The sequence below is a fragment of the Maniola hyperantus genome, chromosome Z, assembly GCF_902806685.2.
Source record: "Maniola hyperantus chromosome Z, iAphHyp1.2, whole genome shotgun sequence".
Taxonomy (NCBI): domain Eukaryota; kingdom Metazoa; phylum Arthropoda; class Insecta; order Lepidoptera; family Nymphalidae; genus Maniola; species Maniola hyperantus.
The window spans coordinates 1,498,230-1,511,047 of record NC_048564.1 but is presented as its reverse complement, the minus strand read 5'-3'; the positions used below and the strand labels follow the sequence as shown (position 1 = coordinate 1,511,047).

The following is a 12,818-nucleotide window of genomic DNA, read 5'->3' as shown; positions in this document are numbered from 1 at the left end:
ACAATTACCCTCTAACAAATAGACCTGGAATAGCGGTGGAAGAGTTATACTTACTCTGTTTTGTCTTTTTCCTTCAAATGTCAAATTACTGATGACAGAGAAAGACAAAACAGAGTATAACTATTCCACCGCTATTCCAGGTTTATTTGTTAGAGGGTTAGACTTTATACTTTGATGTACTAAGATTTTTACACCTTTATTTCCCAAAGCCACCATGATCCAAACTTCACTGTCGATGATCGTTCCTTCCTATATTGGGGACAATACGCAGGTAAACTTTCAGCTTTTATAAAAAAAAAAATTACTAAAAAAATAAAAACCGACTTCGATACACAAACACTAAAAATTGAAAAATAATTTAATTTATTACCGAATATATTATGTATACAAGAGTTAATATAGTTCCATAATAATACTTTTTGGTGCCGGTGCCAATTAGCTTTAGCTGCGCGAATCGTCTAGACTTCATATTTTTATGAGACTCCACAATGGCACCTCATTGGCACCGACCCCAAAAAATATTATTATCGAACTATATTAACTCTTGTATACATAATATATTCGGTAATAAATTAAATTATTTTCCAATTTTTAGTGCTTGTGTATCGAAGTCGGTTTTTTTTTTTTTTGTAAAATTTTTTTATTTCACAATTTTTAGTGGCCCCATGGAATTATGCTATGACTGGTTAAAAATCTACTGTTTACTAAGCTATTACACTGATCGCGAGCAATTTACTCTTATCCGTTGAGGAGTTCCAGTATCTATCTTCGAAGATATTCATCAGATCTTCACCAAATTTAAATGGGACCAACTTTGAAGTATACCCTTTCAAACAAAAAAAGAATTTTCAAAATCGGTCCAGGCGTCTTCGAGTAATCGAACATACATAAAAAAAAAAAAAAAAGATTCCGACGAATTGAGAACCTCCTCCTTTTTTTGAAGTCGGTTAAAAATAACGAACGACGCGCTGGCTCTATCTCTAATATACGTTTGTATAAAAAAGCGAGTAGAAAGTGTTGCTCCAACCAAACCTAGTCACGGGTATAATAAATTGAAGGTAGTATTTCCTTTGCTCGCCTATAACATTTATGGATATGACACATGAACCTACCATACATAAATTCCTCGAATGTCAATGTCGCAGGGCTCCAGTCCTGTCTGCCGCATTTGCCGTCGCGTATAGAGCTTGCCGCGTTCTATATTCTATTCCTATTTTATAGTTATGTCCGCTTCATCAAGTAGAGTTGAATGTCACGCTTTATAAAGCAGTGTAAACCGTGTAAACGAAAGAGATGCATATATCAAAAGTTGCTCTCTGACTGTTCACACTGCCGGCGACGACTCGCTTTACTAGTTTTGTCGCTGAGCGACGAGCTTTCAAAAATAAACACGCTTAGCGATATTCGTTCAGCGATGCTCGCCCGCTTAAACACGAGTAACGCGCGCACAGATTTTCACAGTACTTACTGAGTGACCGCGGGCGAATGGCGCGAGTAATCGCTCGTCGCACTTGCACACTCGCTTATAGTCCGGCGACAAAACTATCGAAACTATACACTCGCTTCCCGCTGATCGTTCGAGTTCTACTCGTTTCTCGTTGTAACAACTGAACTGTCGTATACAGTACGTCCGCTAGAGGCGATGAATGATGAATGAATTTTTCAGCCCCTCCTAATGATAAAAGAAATGGTCACTCCCCGATACATTGTTTGCCCCAGAAAAAAAGTGTATGCGTCACGATGAAACTTTTACTTTTGGGTTGATTTTCTTGTGTATAGTTTTTTTATTTATTATTATTAATACCTAGTATTTTTGACCCTAGATAGTGGGGGTAGAACTCTAGAGAGAGCTGTGCTTGGAGTTTCTCTACGTGATCAAATCAGAAATGAGGAGGTCCGTAGAAGAACTAAAGTAACCGACATAGCTCAACGGGTTGCGAAGCTGAAGTGGCAATTGGCAGGGCACATAGTTCGTGAAACCGATAGACGTTGGGGTCTCAAGGTGCTGGAATGGCGACCTCGCACCGGAAGACGCAGTGTTGGAAGACTCCCCCACTAGGTGGACGGACGACATCCGACGAGTCGCAGGGACCCGCTGGATTAAGGCGGCGCAAGACCGTGGCGTGTGGAAGTCATGTGTGGCACAGCCCGAAAAAGGGTCAGCTCAGCATTATGCTGTATGCCTTGTTGCACAAGAACATACAGCGCTGATTTTCAGCTGGTACCCTGAACCGGGAGAAACCACGGAATCATAAACTCACAATAACTACTAACAATAATTCTACAATACTCTACATAAACTAACAATAATAATACGGCTCTATACAATTTCCATATGTCGTCACTAAACTCTGCACATACAATCGCGTAGTGAAAACTCTCAATGCGGCGTTGCCCTAAATGTCATCATCATCATCATCATGATTAGCCCATCACCGGATCACTACTGAGCACGGGTATCCACTCAGACACCTTCATAGACACGTTTGAGATTTGGAGATATCACAGGTATGCACATTCTGTGAAAATTTCAACTCTACCTATTATAGTTCACGAGACACAGCCTTCTGACAGACAGACGGACGGACAGTGGAAGCTTAGTAATAGGGTCCCGTTGGTACCCTTCGGGTACGGAACCTAAAAAGTTATATTAAAAGAGAGCCTTCTAATTGTCATTTAATAGTATGCACTATATGCATATCAATGTATGTAAAAGCTATGATAGCCTAGTGGTTAGTGGTTCGATTCCGGGCTCGCACCTCTAACTTTTCGGAGTTATGTGCGTTTTAATTAATAGTTTTAATAAATATCACTTGCTTTAACGGTGAAGAAAAACATCGTGAGGAAACCTGCATGCCTGAGAGTTTTCCATAATGTTCTCAAAGGTGTGTGAAGTCAACCAATCCGCACATGGCCAGCGTGCTAGATTATGATCAAAACCCTTCTCACGCTGAGAGGAGACCAGTGCTCTGTAGTGAGCCGGCGATGGGTTGATCATGATGATGATATCAATGTATCAATCGCGGAGGGAACGCCCCGCACACCGCATACCCCCGCGCTAACCCGGTGAGGGCGAGCGTGGGTGACGTGCCGATTGTAATCTCAATCTGTCGCGGACTACATACATTGTTTATGCAACTACATTTAGATATATATCTACTAACTTATGCCCGCGACTTCGTCCGCGTGGACTACATAAATTTCGAGCCCCAATTTTGCCGTCGGGATTGAATTTTCAAAAGTAATGCCATAGTGCATGCCTTTCAGCCTGATTCGTCCAGTTGTTTGAGCAGTGCGTTGATAGATCAGTCAATCAGTCAGCTTTTCCTTTTATATATATATTAAGTATAGAAGATTACATTTTCCAGTTACCTATGCATATTTTCACTAAAGATATTTCATTCGCTCTGAGAGCTCTCAGATCTCTGCCAACTCCACAATTAACTCCACTTATGAAGGATTAATATTCGCATCCTACGTAATGCCTATGCTTGTTACGAGTGCCTGAATACGGTGATTTTTTAAAGACCTGGAGAGTGACATAGGCTACTTTTTATCCCGGAAAATCACGGAGTTCCCATGGGATTTTCGAAAATCTAAATCCACGATACGAAGTCACGGGCATCAGCTAGTCCTTTATATTGCGACTTTTATTAATAACTAGCTTATGCTCGTGACTTCGTCCGCGTGCGCTATACTCTTGTTATTATGTTACGTACAACAGCTGCTTTTTGTATTGGACCGGAAGTTACATACCAGATGATGTCAAATTGAAAAATGTCAATGCTTCAGTGACGTAGTGAGACGTTATGCGCAAACATATTATCATATTATTTGTAACCAACGTTAAAAAAGTGTTGAAAACATTTTTTTTAATACTAATCTAATACCAATCAATAAAATAAAATAAAATAAAATAAAAATATTTTTTATTCGAATAAACTTTTACAAGTACTTACGAATAGTCGGATGCATCTACCACTGGTTCGGAATGCCTTTCCTATAAATCAATTACCAATCTAATATATTTTTTTTATTATCCAAGGAGAGTAGAGTAGTATAAAGGGCTCTCTCAAGATAAAAAGTCAGTGAGCGTCATTGACTTATATATACTTCGTATGGACAGGGCCATTGAACAAACAAAATGGCAACAACCAATGCAACCTCAGTGACGTCTGAATTTCAAACGGGTCGTTCAATCATTAGTATCTAAGAGGTGGCGCTGATTTATTTGGTTCCAAAACCGTGAAAAATGCTGCTTGGGCATATCTTGTCATTTTTATTGATGGTTGAAAAGCGTTATGCGAATATGTGAAATGTATAAAATTATGTGTCGAATTTTGGGAAGAGATGTCGATGCCCCAGACCTTCATGACCAACTGTGTCGTATCATCATCATGGCTCACTACAGAGCACATGTCTCTTCTCAGGCCCAAAACCCTTCTCATTCTGAGAGGAGACCCGTGATCTGTGGCGAGCTGGCAATGGGTTGATCATGATGATCATGATGTATTAATCTGATTAATAAGCAACACTTTAACTATACACAAAGTGTCGTAATGACATTAGTAGTAAACAACAACAGACAGACAGACTAAGTGATCCTTTAAGGGTTACTTTTCCTTTTGAGGTACGGAACCCTAAAAAGTTGAACATTCTCTCGTTAAAGTGTAATGCAACAAATCCGCGTCAAAGGTTGGACTGAAATGAAAGCTTGCCATCAACTCTCTTTAGCTCTCTTTTGACTGGAGGTAATCAACTTATAAAGGAAAAACGAAACATCAAATGCAAAGAGTTCGGAAAAATAGCTCTATTTATCAATCCACCCCTTTTCTATTGATGCTAAATGGACTTCGAATATGAGTTTGCATCTACTTGTATTGCAGGGAAAAAATTGCGTCTTACCTAGATGTCATCCATACTAATATTATAAATTCTATATAGCTATATGCATGCCAAATTTGATAGATCAGTCAGTCAGTCAGTCAGTCACCTTTTCCTATTAAATATTTAAAGATTATTTCTACTCTATGAGCGAAAACGAATTTCATACGTCATCTCTCATGTAACATGAACGTAACATGTCTTGGTTAAAAGTTAAAAGTCATTGCCGATAACCTTCTATAAAGTCAAGTGCATATTAATATTATGTGCACCGCCTTTCACTAACATCGAAAGTAGCTCATTAAATAATTCTGTTTGCTTACATGACATGAGCCTCAACTTCAACTGCCAACTGGTTATTAATTCACACCTCACGAAAGCACCTAAATACCCGCTAACTTGCTACATACTATTTATAGAATACACCCGAAACCATTTGACTTTTAAAACCATTCTTAAAGTTCAAATGCATCCCTTCAATCACTTCAATACATCAAAAACCGGTCAAGTGCGAGTCAGACTACCACACAAAGGGTTTCATCGTGTCATCGTGCAAGATATAACACCGTGTACATTTGTTTTTAATTATACATGGCGGCCATTTTGAGATTCGCCATCTTGGTTTTTTATCATTTGTTTTTATAGCAACAATAGAAAAACACTTTATGGAAATCTTAACTCTAGGTCTATCACGGTTTATGAGATAAAGCCCGCTAATAGACGAACGGACAGGGGAGGCTTATACTTTATCCACAGAGAATAGTAAGTTTGAGCTCTTTCTCTTACGTAAACCCATATAAATGACTAAAACCTCTTAGATACTAATAAACGACCCGTTTGAAATCCAGACGTCACTGAGGTTGCGATGGTGCATAAGCACCAATGAGTCGGTGCCATTTTGTTTGTTCAATAACCCTGTCCATACGAAGTATATATAAGTCAATGACGCTCACTGACTTTTTATCTTGAGAGAGCCCTTTATACTACTCTACTCTCCTTGGATAATAAAAAAAATATATTAGATTGGTAATTGATTTATAGGAAAGGCATTCCGAACCAGTGGTAGATGCATCCGACTATTCGTAAGTACTTGTAAAAGTTTATTCGAATAAAAAAGATTTTTATTTTATTTTATTTTATTGATTGGTATTAGATTAGTATTAAAAAAATAATGTTAGATTGGTAATATAATAGTGTCCCGTTGGTACCTTTCACGTACGGAATACTAAAAATGAAATGATTTCACCCATGACTTGACTTTCAACTTGAACTGCTAGCTGCTTATTAATTCATATGTTATCGGAAACGAAAGCATAGTGTATTTCATATAATTATTATCTTGCAACAGAACTACTCCAGTAGTTCACTGGTCCTCTGCCGCGATGCATCGCACATATCGCTCATCTCGAGTGTAGGTATTTATTTTGAACTATACTACTTACCTACTTGCTTGCTTACTTGCTCTAACGGTGAAGGAAAACATCGTGAGGAAACCTGCATGCCTGAGAGTTCTCCATAATGTTCTTAAAGGTGTGTGAAGTCTACCAATCCGCACATGGCCAGCGTGGTAGACTATGGCTAAACCCTTCTCACTCTGAGAGGAGACCCGTTCTCTGTAGTGAGCCGGCGATGGGTTGATCATGATGGTGATGATACTTACCTTGTTTCATATGGATTGTTGTGACATATGGATCAGAGACATGGTCGCTAACCAGTGGCGTGCACAGGGTTTGAAGCCAGGGTAGGCATTAGTTAGGAAGGAACCTTTACTGGCAGGTCATAATGTAAAATTTGCATTGAGCTATACAACTGGGGTAAGCAGTGCATTTATGCCTCTATGACCTGCACGCCACTGTCGCTAACCATGGGCCTCATAAGAAGCTCAGAGCCACTCAGCGGACGATGGAGAGAGCTATGCTTGGAGTTTCTGTAAATGGTCAAATCAGAAATGAGGAGATCCGTAGGAGAACTAGAGTAACCGACATAGCTCAACGGGTTGCGAAGCTGAAGTGGCAATGGGCAGGGCACATAGTTCGTACAACTGATAGACGTTGGGGTCCCAAGGTGCTAGGATGGCGACCTCGCACCAGAAGACGCAGCGTTGGAAGACGCCGCACTAGGTGGACGGACTACATTAGACGAGTCGCACGGAGCCGCTGGATTCAGGTGGCGCAATACCGTGGCGTGTGGAAGTCCCTACAAGAGACCTATGTCCAGCTGTGGACGTCTATCGGTGATTTTGACTGCTCACATAAATGAAATGCCATATTTTTTTTGCAATTTGCAATCAGTACCCTTATTATAAATGCCAAAGTGTTTTTGTTTGATGGTTTGTTGGTTTATTGGTTTGTTGGTTTATTGGTTTGTTGGTTTGTTGGTTTGTCCTCCAATCAAATCCGGTGCAACGGATTGACGTGATTTTTGCATGGGTATTGCAAATTATTTATTCAGAATTGGTAAAATTTTACGCTTCCTGATTGTCATAAAAATTTTATTTGTAAGATGATATGATATAGTGGTGATAATTAATACGTACTTAAATAATATTAATTTAGATTATATGAATGCAAAAATAAATAAATGACTAAATAATAACAGAAGCAATATATTTATTATCTTGTTGCAATAGAATTACTTTAGTTTCTCATACCAAGTAGTTCTCTGTCGCGATGCATCCCACGTCTCTAGTGTTCCAAGATCCCACTGCCGCCAGACGTTCCTTATTTTCTGAGAAACAAAATATGTGGGATAGAGTGGAGCTAGTGTGTACTTTAAATGTACACAGATTTACTAGCTTGTACGTCTTACTAAATTGTATCATTTAAAGATATCACTTGCTGAAGGCATGTAAAAACATTACTCACTTTACTTAACGTCCGAGTGCTGATTTTTATGTATATTCACTGAGTATCATAATATAAAAATTAGGTTATGTTTTGCGAGTTTTAACGCGTCTGGCGGAAATTACCACTGACAAAAAAGAATCTGGCAGTATTAAGTATTAATTATTTACAACTAGATGATGCCCACGACTTCGTCCGCGTGGATTTAGGTTTTTAAAAATCCCGTGGGAACTCTTTGATTTTCCGGTAATTAAAAGTATGTCTATGTCCTATGTCCTTCCCCGGGATGCCAGCTATCTCTGTACCAAATTTCATCAAAATCGGTTGAACGGATGGGCCGTGAAAGGCTAGCAGACAGACAGACAGGCAGGCAGACCGACAGACAGACGGACACACTTTCGCATTTATAATATTAGTATGGGAGTATGGATATTCTATAAAATATACATGAAAATCAGCAGTCCGACTTTAAGAAAAGTAAGTAATTTTTTTAATAGGTAGGTACTTTTAGTAGGTGATACCTATAAATTGACCCAAGGCACGAGCTAGCAAACTTGCGTACGTTAATAGTACCTATTGTCCGTTCATCGTTACTTGACGCGTGGAGTAAATGTTGGCACCATTGCTTTGTTTCTTTATTTCTTAGTACTTTGGGTTTATTATTGTGTGATTTGCAATGGTGCCAACATAATATTAGTCACGCCGCACGTGTCAAGTTACGATGAATGGACAATACACATTAGGGCTGAGCTCTATAGAGCGTACTTTGACTTTGCTCAGACTTAAGATTGAGTTAAAACGAGACAGATTTAAGCGAGAGATATAGCTCTGTCTCGTTTTGACTCTGTCTTATGTCTAAGCTAAGCCAGAGTGCGCTCTATAGATTACACACTAACACTACTCTATCCCACACATTTTGTGTCTCAGAAAATAAGGAAGGTCTGGCGGCAGTGGGATCTTGCTCTATAGTTGTATTTATTGTGAGTTTCTGCTCGCAATGCGTTTACCACACTCTTCTATTTTCGGAACAACCTTATTTTAGAGACTGGTTTAATTCTGTTTAGGTTATTGCAACGCTACATTCTTGCGAAATGTAATGCTAATCGAATTTGATACCTATTTGTATCATTCTACATAGTCATTTATTATAACATAGGAAGTTCTAAGTTTATCACTACCCATAATCTATACTAATATTATAAATGCGAAAGTGTGTCTGTCTGTCAGCTTTTCACGGTCCACCCATTCAATAGATTTTGACTAAATTTGGAACAGAGATAGATGGTCCCGGGAAAAAACCACAGTCTACTTTTTATCCCGGAAAATTAAAGAGTTCCCACGGGATTTTACAACCCTAAATCCATGCGGACGAAGTCGCGGGCATCATCTAGTAAAGAATATTTCACTTTACTTTTACATGTGAGTTATAGAACGGAAGCATCAGAAATCATATTGAAAGCTCTTCAAATAACACAATCTGAGCACGTTCGCTCTCAATTTCCTCCCGCTACTGCAGCGAGCGCTGCAAAGAATTGTGAACAGCTGGAAAGGGTAAAGTTAAACATGTCATTTACAGAGAGTTACATTTTTATCCAGATTCCCGTGGAGACAGACCCTGAGGCCAAAATTTTTACGGGATATTTCACCGTGATTAATAGCTTCATCTGGTGACAAAGGGCTGCCTCACTTTTTGCGCAAAGGGTCAGCCTGGCTGTCTAACGGGTCTCCTCTCAGAATTAGACGGGCTAACAGCCCTTTCACACGGCGTCCAGTTTTTTGCAGGATCCCGTTTTCTGCAGGATCCCGTTTGATGGCGAATGTGTTTTTATGGTCGCTAGCATCCCGCATGCGGAATTCTCGTGTGAACGCCAGCATACATACACATTCGTCATCAAACGGGATCCTGCAGAAAACGGGATCCTGCAAAAAACTGGACTGCCGTGTGAAAGGGTCATAATCCGCAACGCTGACCCCCAGGCCGGCGATGAGTTGTTCATAGTTCATGATTAAAAACAATATTTAGCAAGCTTTAAATACAAAACCATTTTTCTAACCAATTCAAGGCACTTGAAGGCGATCCCTTTTCTCTCAAATAGAAAAGTATTAGTCAGAGTCGCACACGAAGGGATCCGTACTATTTTACAAGAAGTAATACTTTTTAATTTTAATTTTCATGGCGGCCACAATCTCCGCGATTGAAATACCGGCGAAATGGGTCACGGGTTCTTTTCATGTATGACACTCATTGCTTTGTAGTTGTTAACACAGCTGAAGCAGCGTTATGACCTCAAACAAAATCGTGCTTCTGAGATACTATCATCATCATCATCATTTAGCCTCGTTTGCGCTATCAACCTTTGATTTCAAAACTTTCGTACCTACACTGAGAAAAAGTTCTTGGGCCGGCACAAGGACACTATTATTAGCAAACCAAAAAATCGATGTACATTAAAAAAACGGGCTGAATTGAGAGCCACCTCCTTTTTGGAATTCGGTTAGTAATATTTCCTTGTGACCCAAAGTAATGAAAGTGATGGGAGTGAAGTGATAGAAAGTGTACCAAAATACATAAAATCCACGTCCTCTGTCAATTTTAAACTTAACAACAATTTTAAAATAAATCATTCATCCAAGAAATAAACAATAAAAATGAAAATAGCACGTCAAATGTTTGTGACGTCATGGTGACGTCACATTCCACTATTTCATAAAAGATTTCATACAAGCTGTCGTACTAAGCGCGCGATTTGACATAGTTGGCAACATCCCTATAATAATGGTTTACAATAACATTTGTTTTCATTTTATTTCACCATCTATAAAAGTAGATTTAATAATGATTACATCTCTCTTGACGTCTCTAGGTAACTATTGTCTGTCGCAGATGCTCCCGCATCGCGCGTTTATGACGCGCAGGTGTGGCCGTAGTTTTTTTGCTGTTTATAATGTTTCTGTGTTTTGTTGTAGGTCGCTGCCGAAATTGTGCAATCAAGAAGAAGAACAGGGCCGGCCGCCTCAGGGCGGCGTAGTGACATTTGAGCCGATACAGCATGACCACGACTTCTGCGAGAGGGTCGTGATCAATGTGAGTACCTCTCCTACAATCTCACAAAGACTCGCTTATTCGTTACTTAAGTTTAGTTAAAACGAGACACAGCTATATCTCTCACATAAATCTGTCTAGTTTTAACTCAATCTTAAGTAACGATTAGCGACTCTGAGTACGGCGGAATCACGTATAAGTCCCGCAAATTGCTAATGCGCGTGGCCGCCATTTTAGTGACGTCAGCACTAAACTGAAGTTTCAAGGTGATGGCATATTTTTATTTCGTCATTTCGATGTTAACGAGACATAGGCAGCGCGCACGACCGACGCTAGCCGTCCCTTTCGCTCACAGTCGCTTGCTTGGGGTGACCATGTTTTTGCGGGACAACGACTCAACCCAACAAGCTTATTTGTATAATATTTATTCTGTATGTAATAATATTCGACACGACGTGTTTCGGTTTTTGCGTATACTAAAACTAACTTTGTATATATAGTACACGACAGGTCGAGATCGCAATCGGGATGGGGACGCGCCGTATACCCACACAGTCCCTGCGCTGATCCGGTGCGGGATAGCGCGGATGACGTTCGGGTGTGCGGGGCGTCCCCCCAGCTCATACCCCGTGTGCCATCTCAACCTGTCCCGTACTACGGCTACTGAAATACTATTAACAGATATTACTATGCCGGCGACAGTAGTTTTCACTCCAAAAACAGCTGGGCCTTTTTACAAGTCAAGACACCACAACGAAGTTGTTTAAACTTCTGTTAATTTAGCTGAAATTCAATTAAAACTTTATTTCTAAGGAGTAAAGATCAATTTTTCATGGCCAAAAATTTGCATGTCGATGACGCGACCTTGAAGTTTTCACCCATCTCAAAATCCGCGCACCGACGAAAGAAATTTTCACTTGACAAAAAACAAAAGAATTATTACTGCAAATACTTGTTGTTTTCTATGGTCCCGTACCCAGAGAGTGCCAACGGGGTTCTATTACTAAGACTCCGCTGTCCATCCGTACGTCCGTCTGTCTGTTAATGGTAGAGAACTGTAATTTTCACAGAATATGTATTTCTATTGCCCTATAACAATCAATAATAAAAATTTCAAAGTTGTCGCCATGACAATTAAAAAAAGTGTTGTTTCTTGTACCATGGTACGGAACCCTTAGCGCGCAAGTCCGACCCGCACTTGACCGGTTTTGTTATTTCTCCAGGTAGCACACTTTCAAAGTTTCTCTTTACCGTCTAAATCCCACAAAATGCCGCTACGTGGGTCGCACTATAACTTCATATCCAAGCGTATGGACTAAGAGCCAGTGCGTGCCAGACCTTCATTACTTTATAAAAGCTGAAAGTTTCTCTGCGTATTGCCTTCAACACAGGGAGGAACGATCAGCGACTATGAAGAAGCTTTGGGCGAAAACAGGTAATAAAGGTGTCGAAATTCTTAGGTACGTTAAAGTATAAAGTCAAATTTTTTTAATTTTCTACGGAATAGTAAATAGAAACTATGTCATGTTTTGCCAGACACTTAGTATTATAGAGACCCCCTGCCAGAACCTTAAAAGTTTAAAAGTTTAAGGGTGTCTGGCAGGGGGTTATCTCCCAAAGCCACCATAAACCAAACTTCATAGTCGCTGATCGTTCCTCCCTGTGTTGGGTACAATACGCAGAGAAACTTTCGGCTTTTATAAAATAACGAAGGTCTGGCGCGCGCTGGCTCTCTCTGTAGTACAAGTTCGCAAGAAGTCGTTAAAACTTAACCTTATAAATGGGTTTTTGCAAGGCGGCAATACGTTTTATTATACAACAATAAATATACTCGGAGATAGAAGTGAAGTTACAGAGCTATTTAATGAAATATGGTACGGCTTATTACTGTAAAGCTCATTTCATACTACGGAATATAAATTATATTATAGTCCGGTCAAAATGACCTTTAAGGTTACAATAATTCACATAGAGCTGAAAATTGGTATGAATGTTGGGAACACCATTGTTGTTGGAATCCTTATTATTCTAGGGGGAACAACAATCGA

The 12,818-nt window shown here is 39.7% G+C and overlaps 1 protein-coding gene across 7 annotated transcripts in view; it reads left to right on the top strand.

Annotated features, from left to right (window-relative positions):
* The window catches only part of Sh (Potassium voltage-gated channel protein Shaker), a 345,233-nt gene that overhangs the window by 270,873 nt on the left and 61,542 nt on the right, over nt 1-12,818 (top strand). For 6 of the 7 annotated variants that reach the window (XR_011238461.1, XM_069508966.1, XM_069508967.1 and 3 more), the window contains one exon: nt 10,695-10,812. Coding sequence is in view for 6 of the 7 variants with exons in the window: in XM_069508966.1 (XP_069365067.1) it covers nt 10,695-10,812 (118 nt within the window). In the remaining variant the exon portion in view is untranslated. Of the gene's footprint in view, nt 1-7,548; nt 7,574-10,694; nt 10,813-12,818 lie in introns of those variants that run through there. The other variant, XM_069508970.1, reaches the window with a different exon arrangement.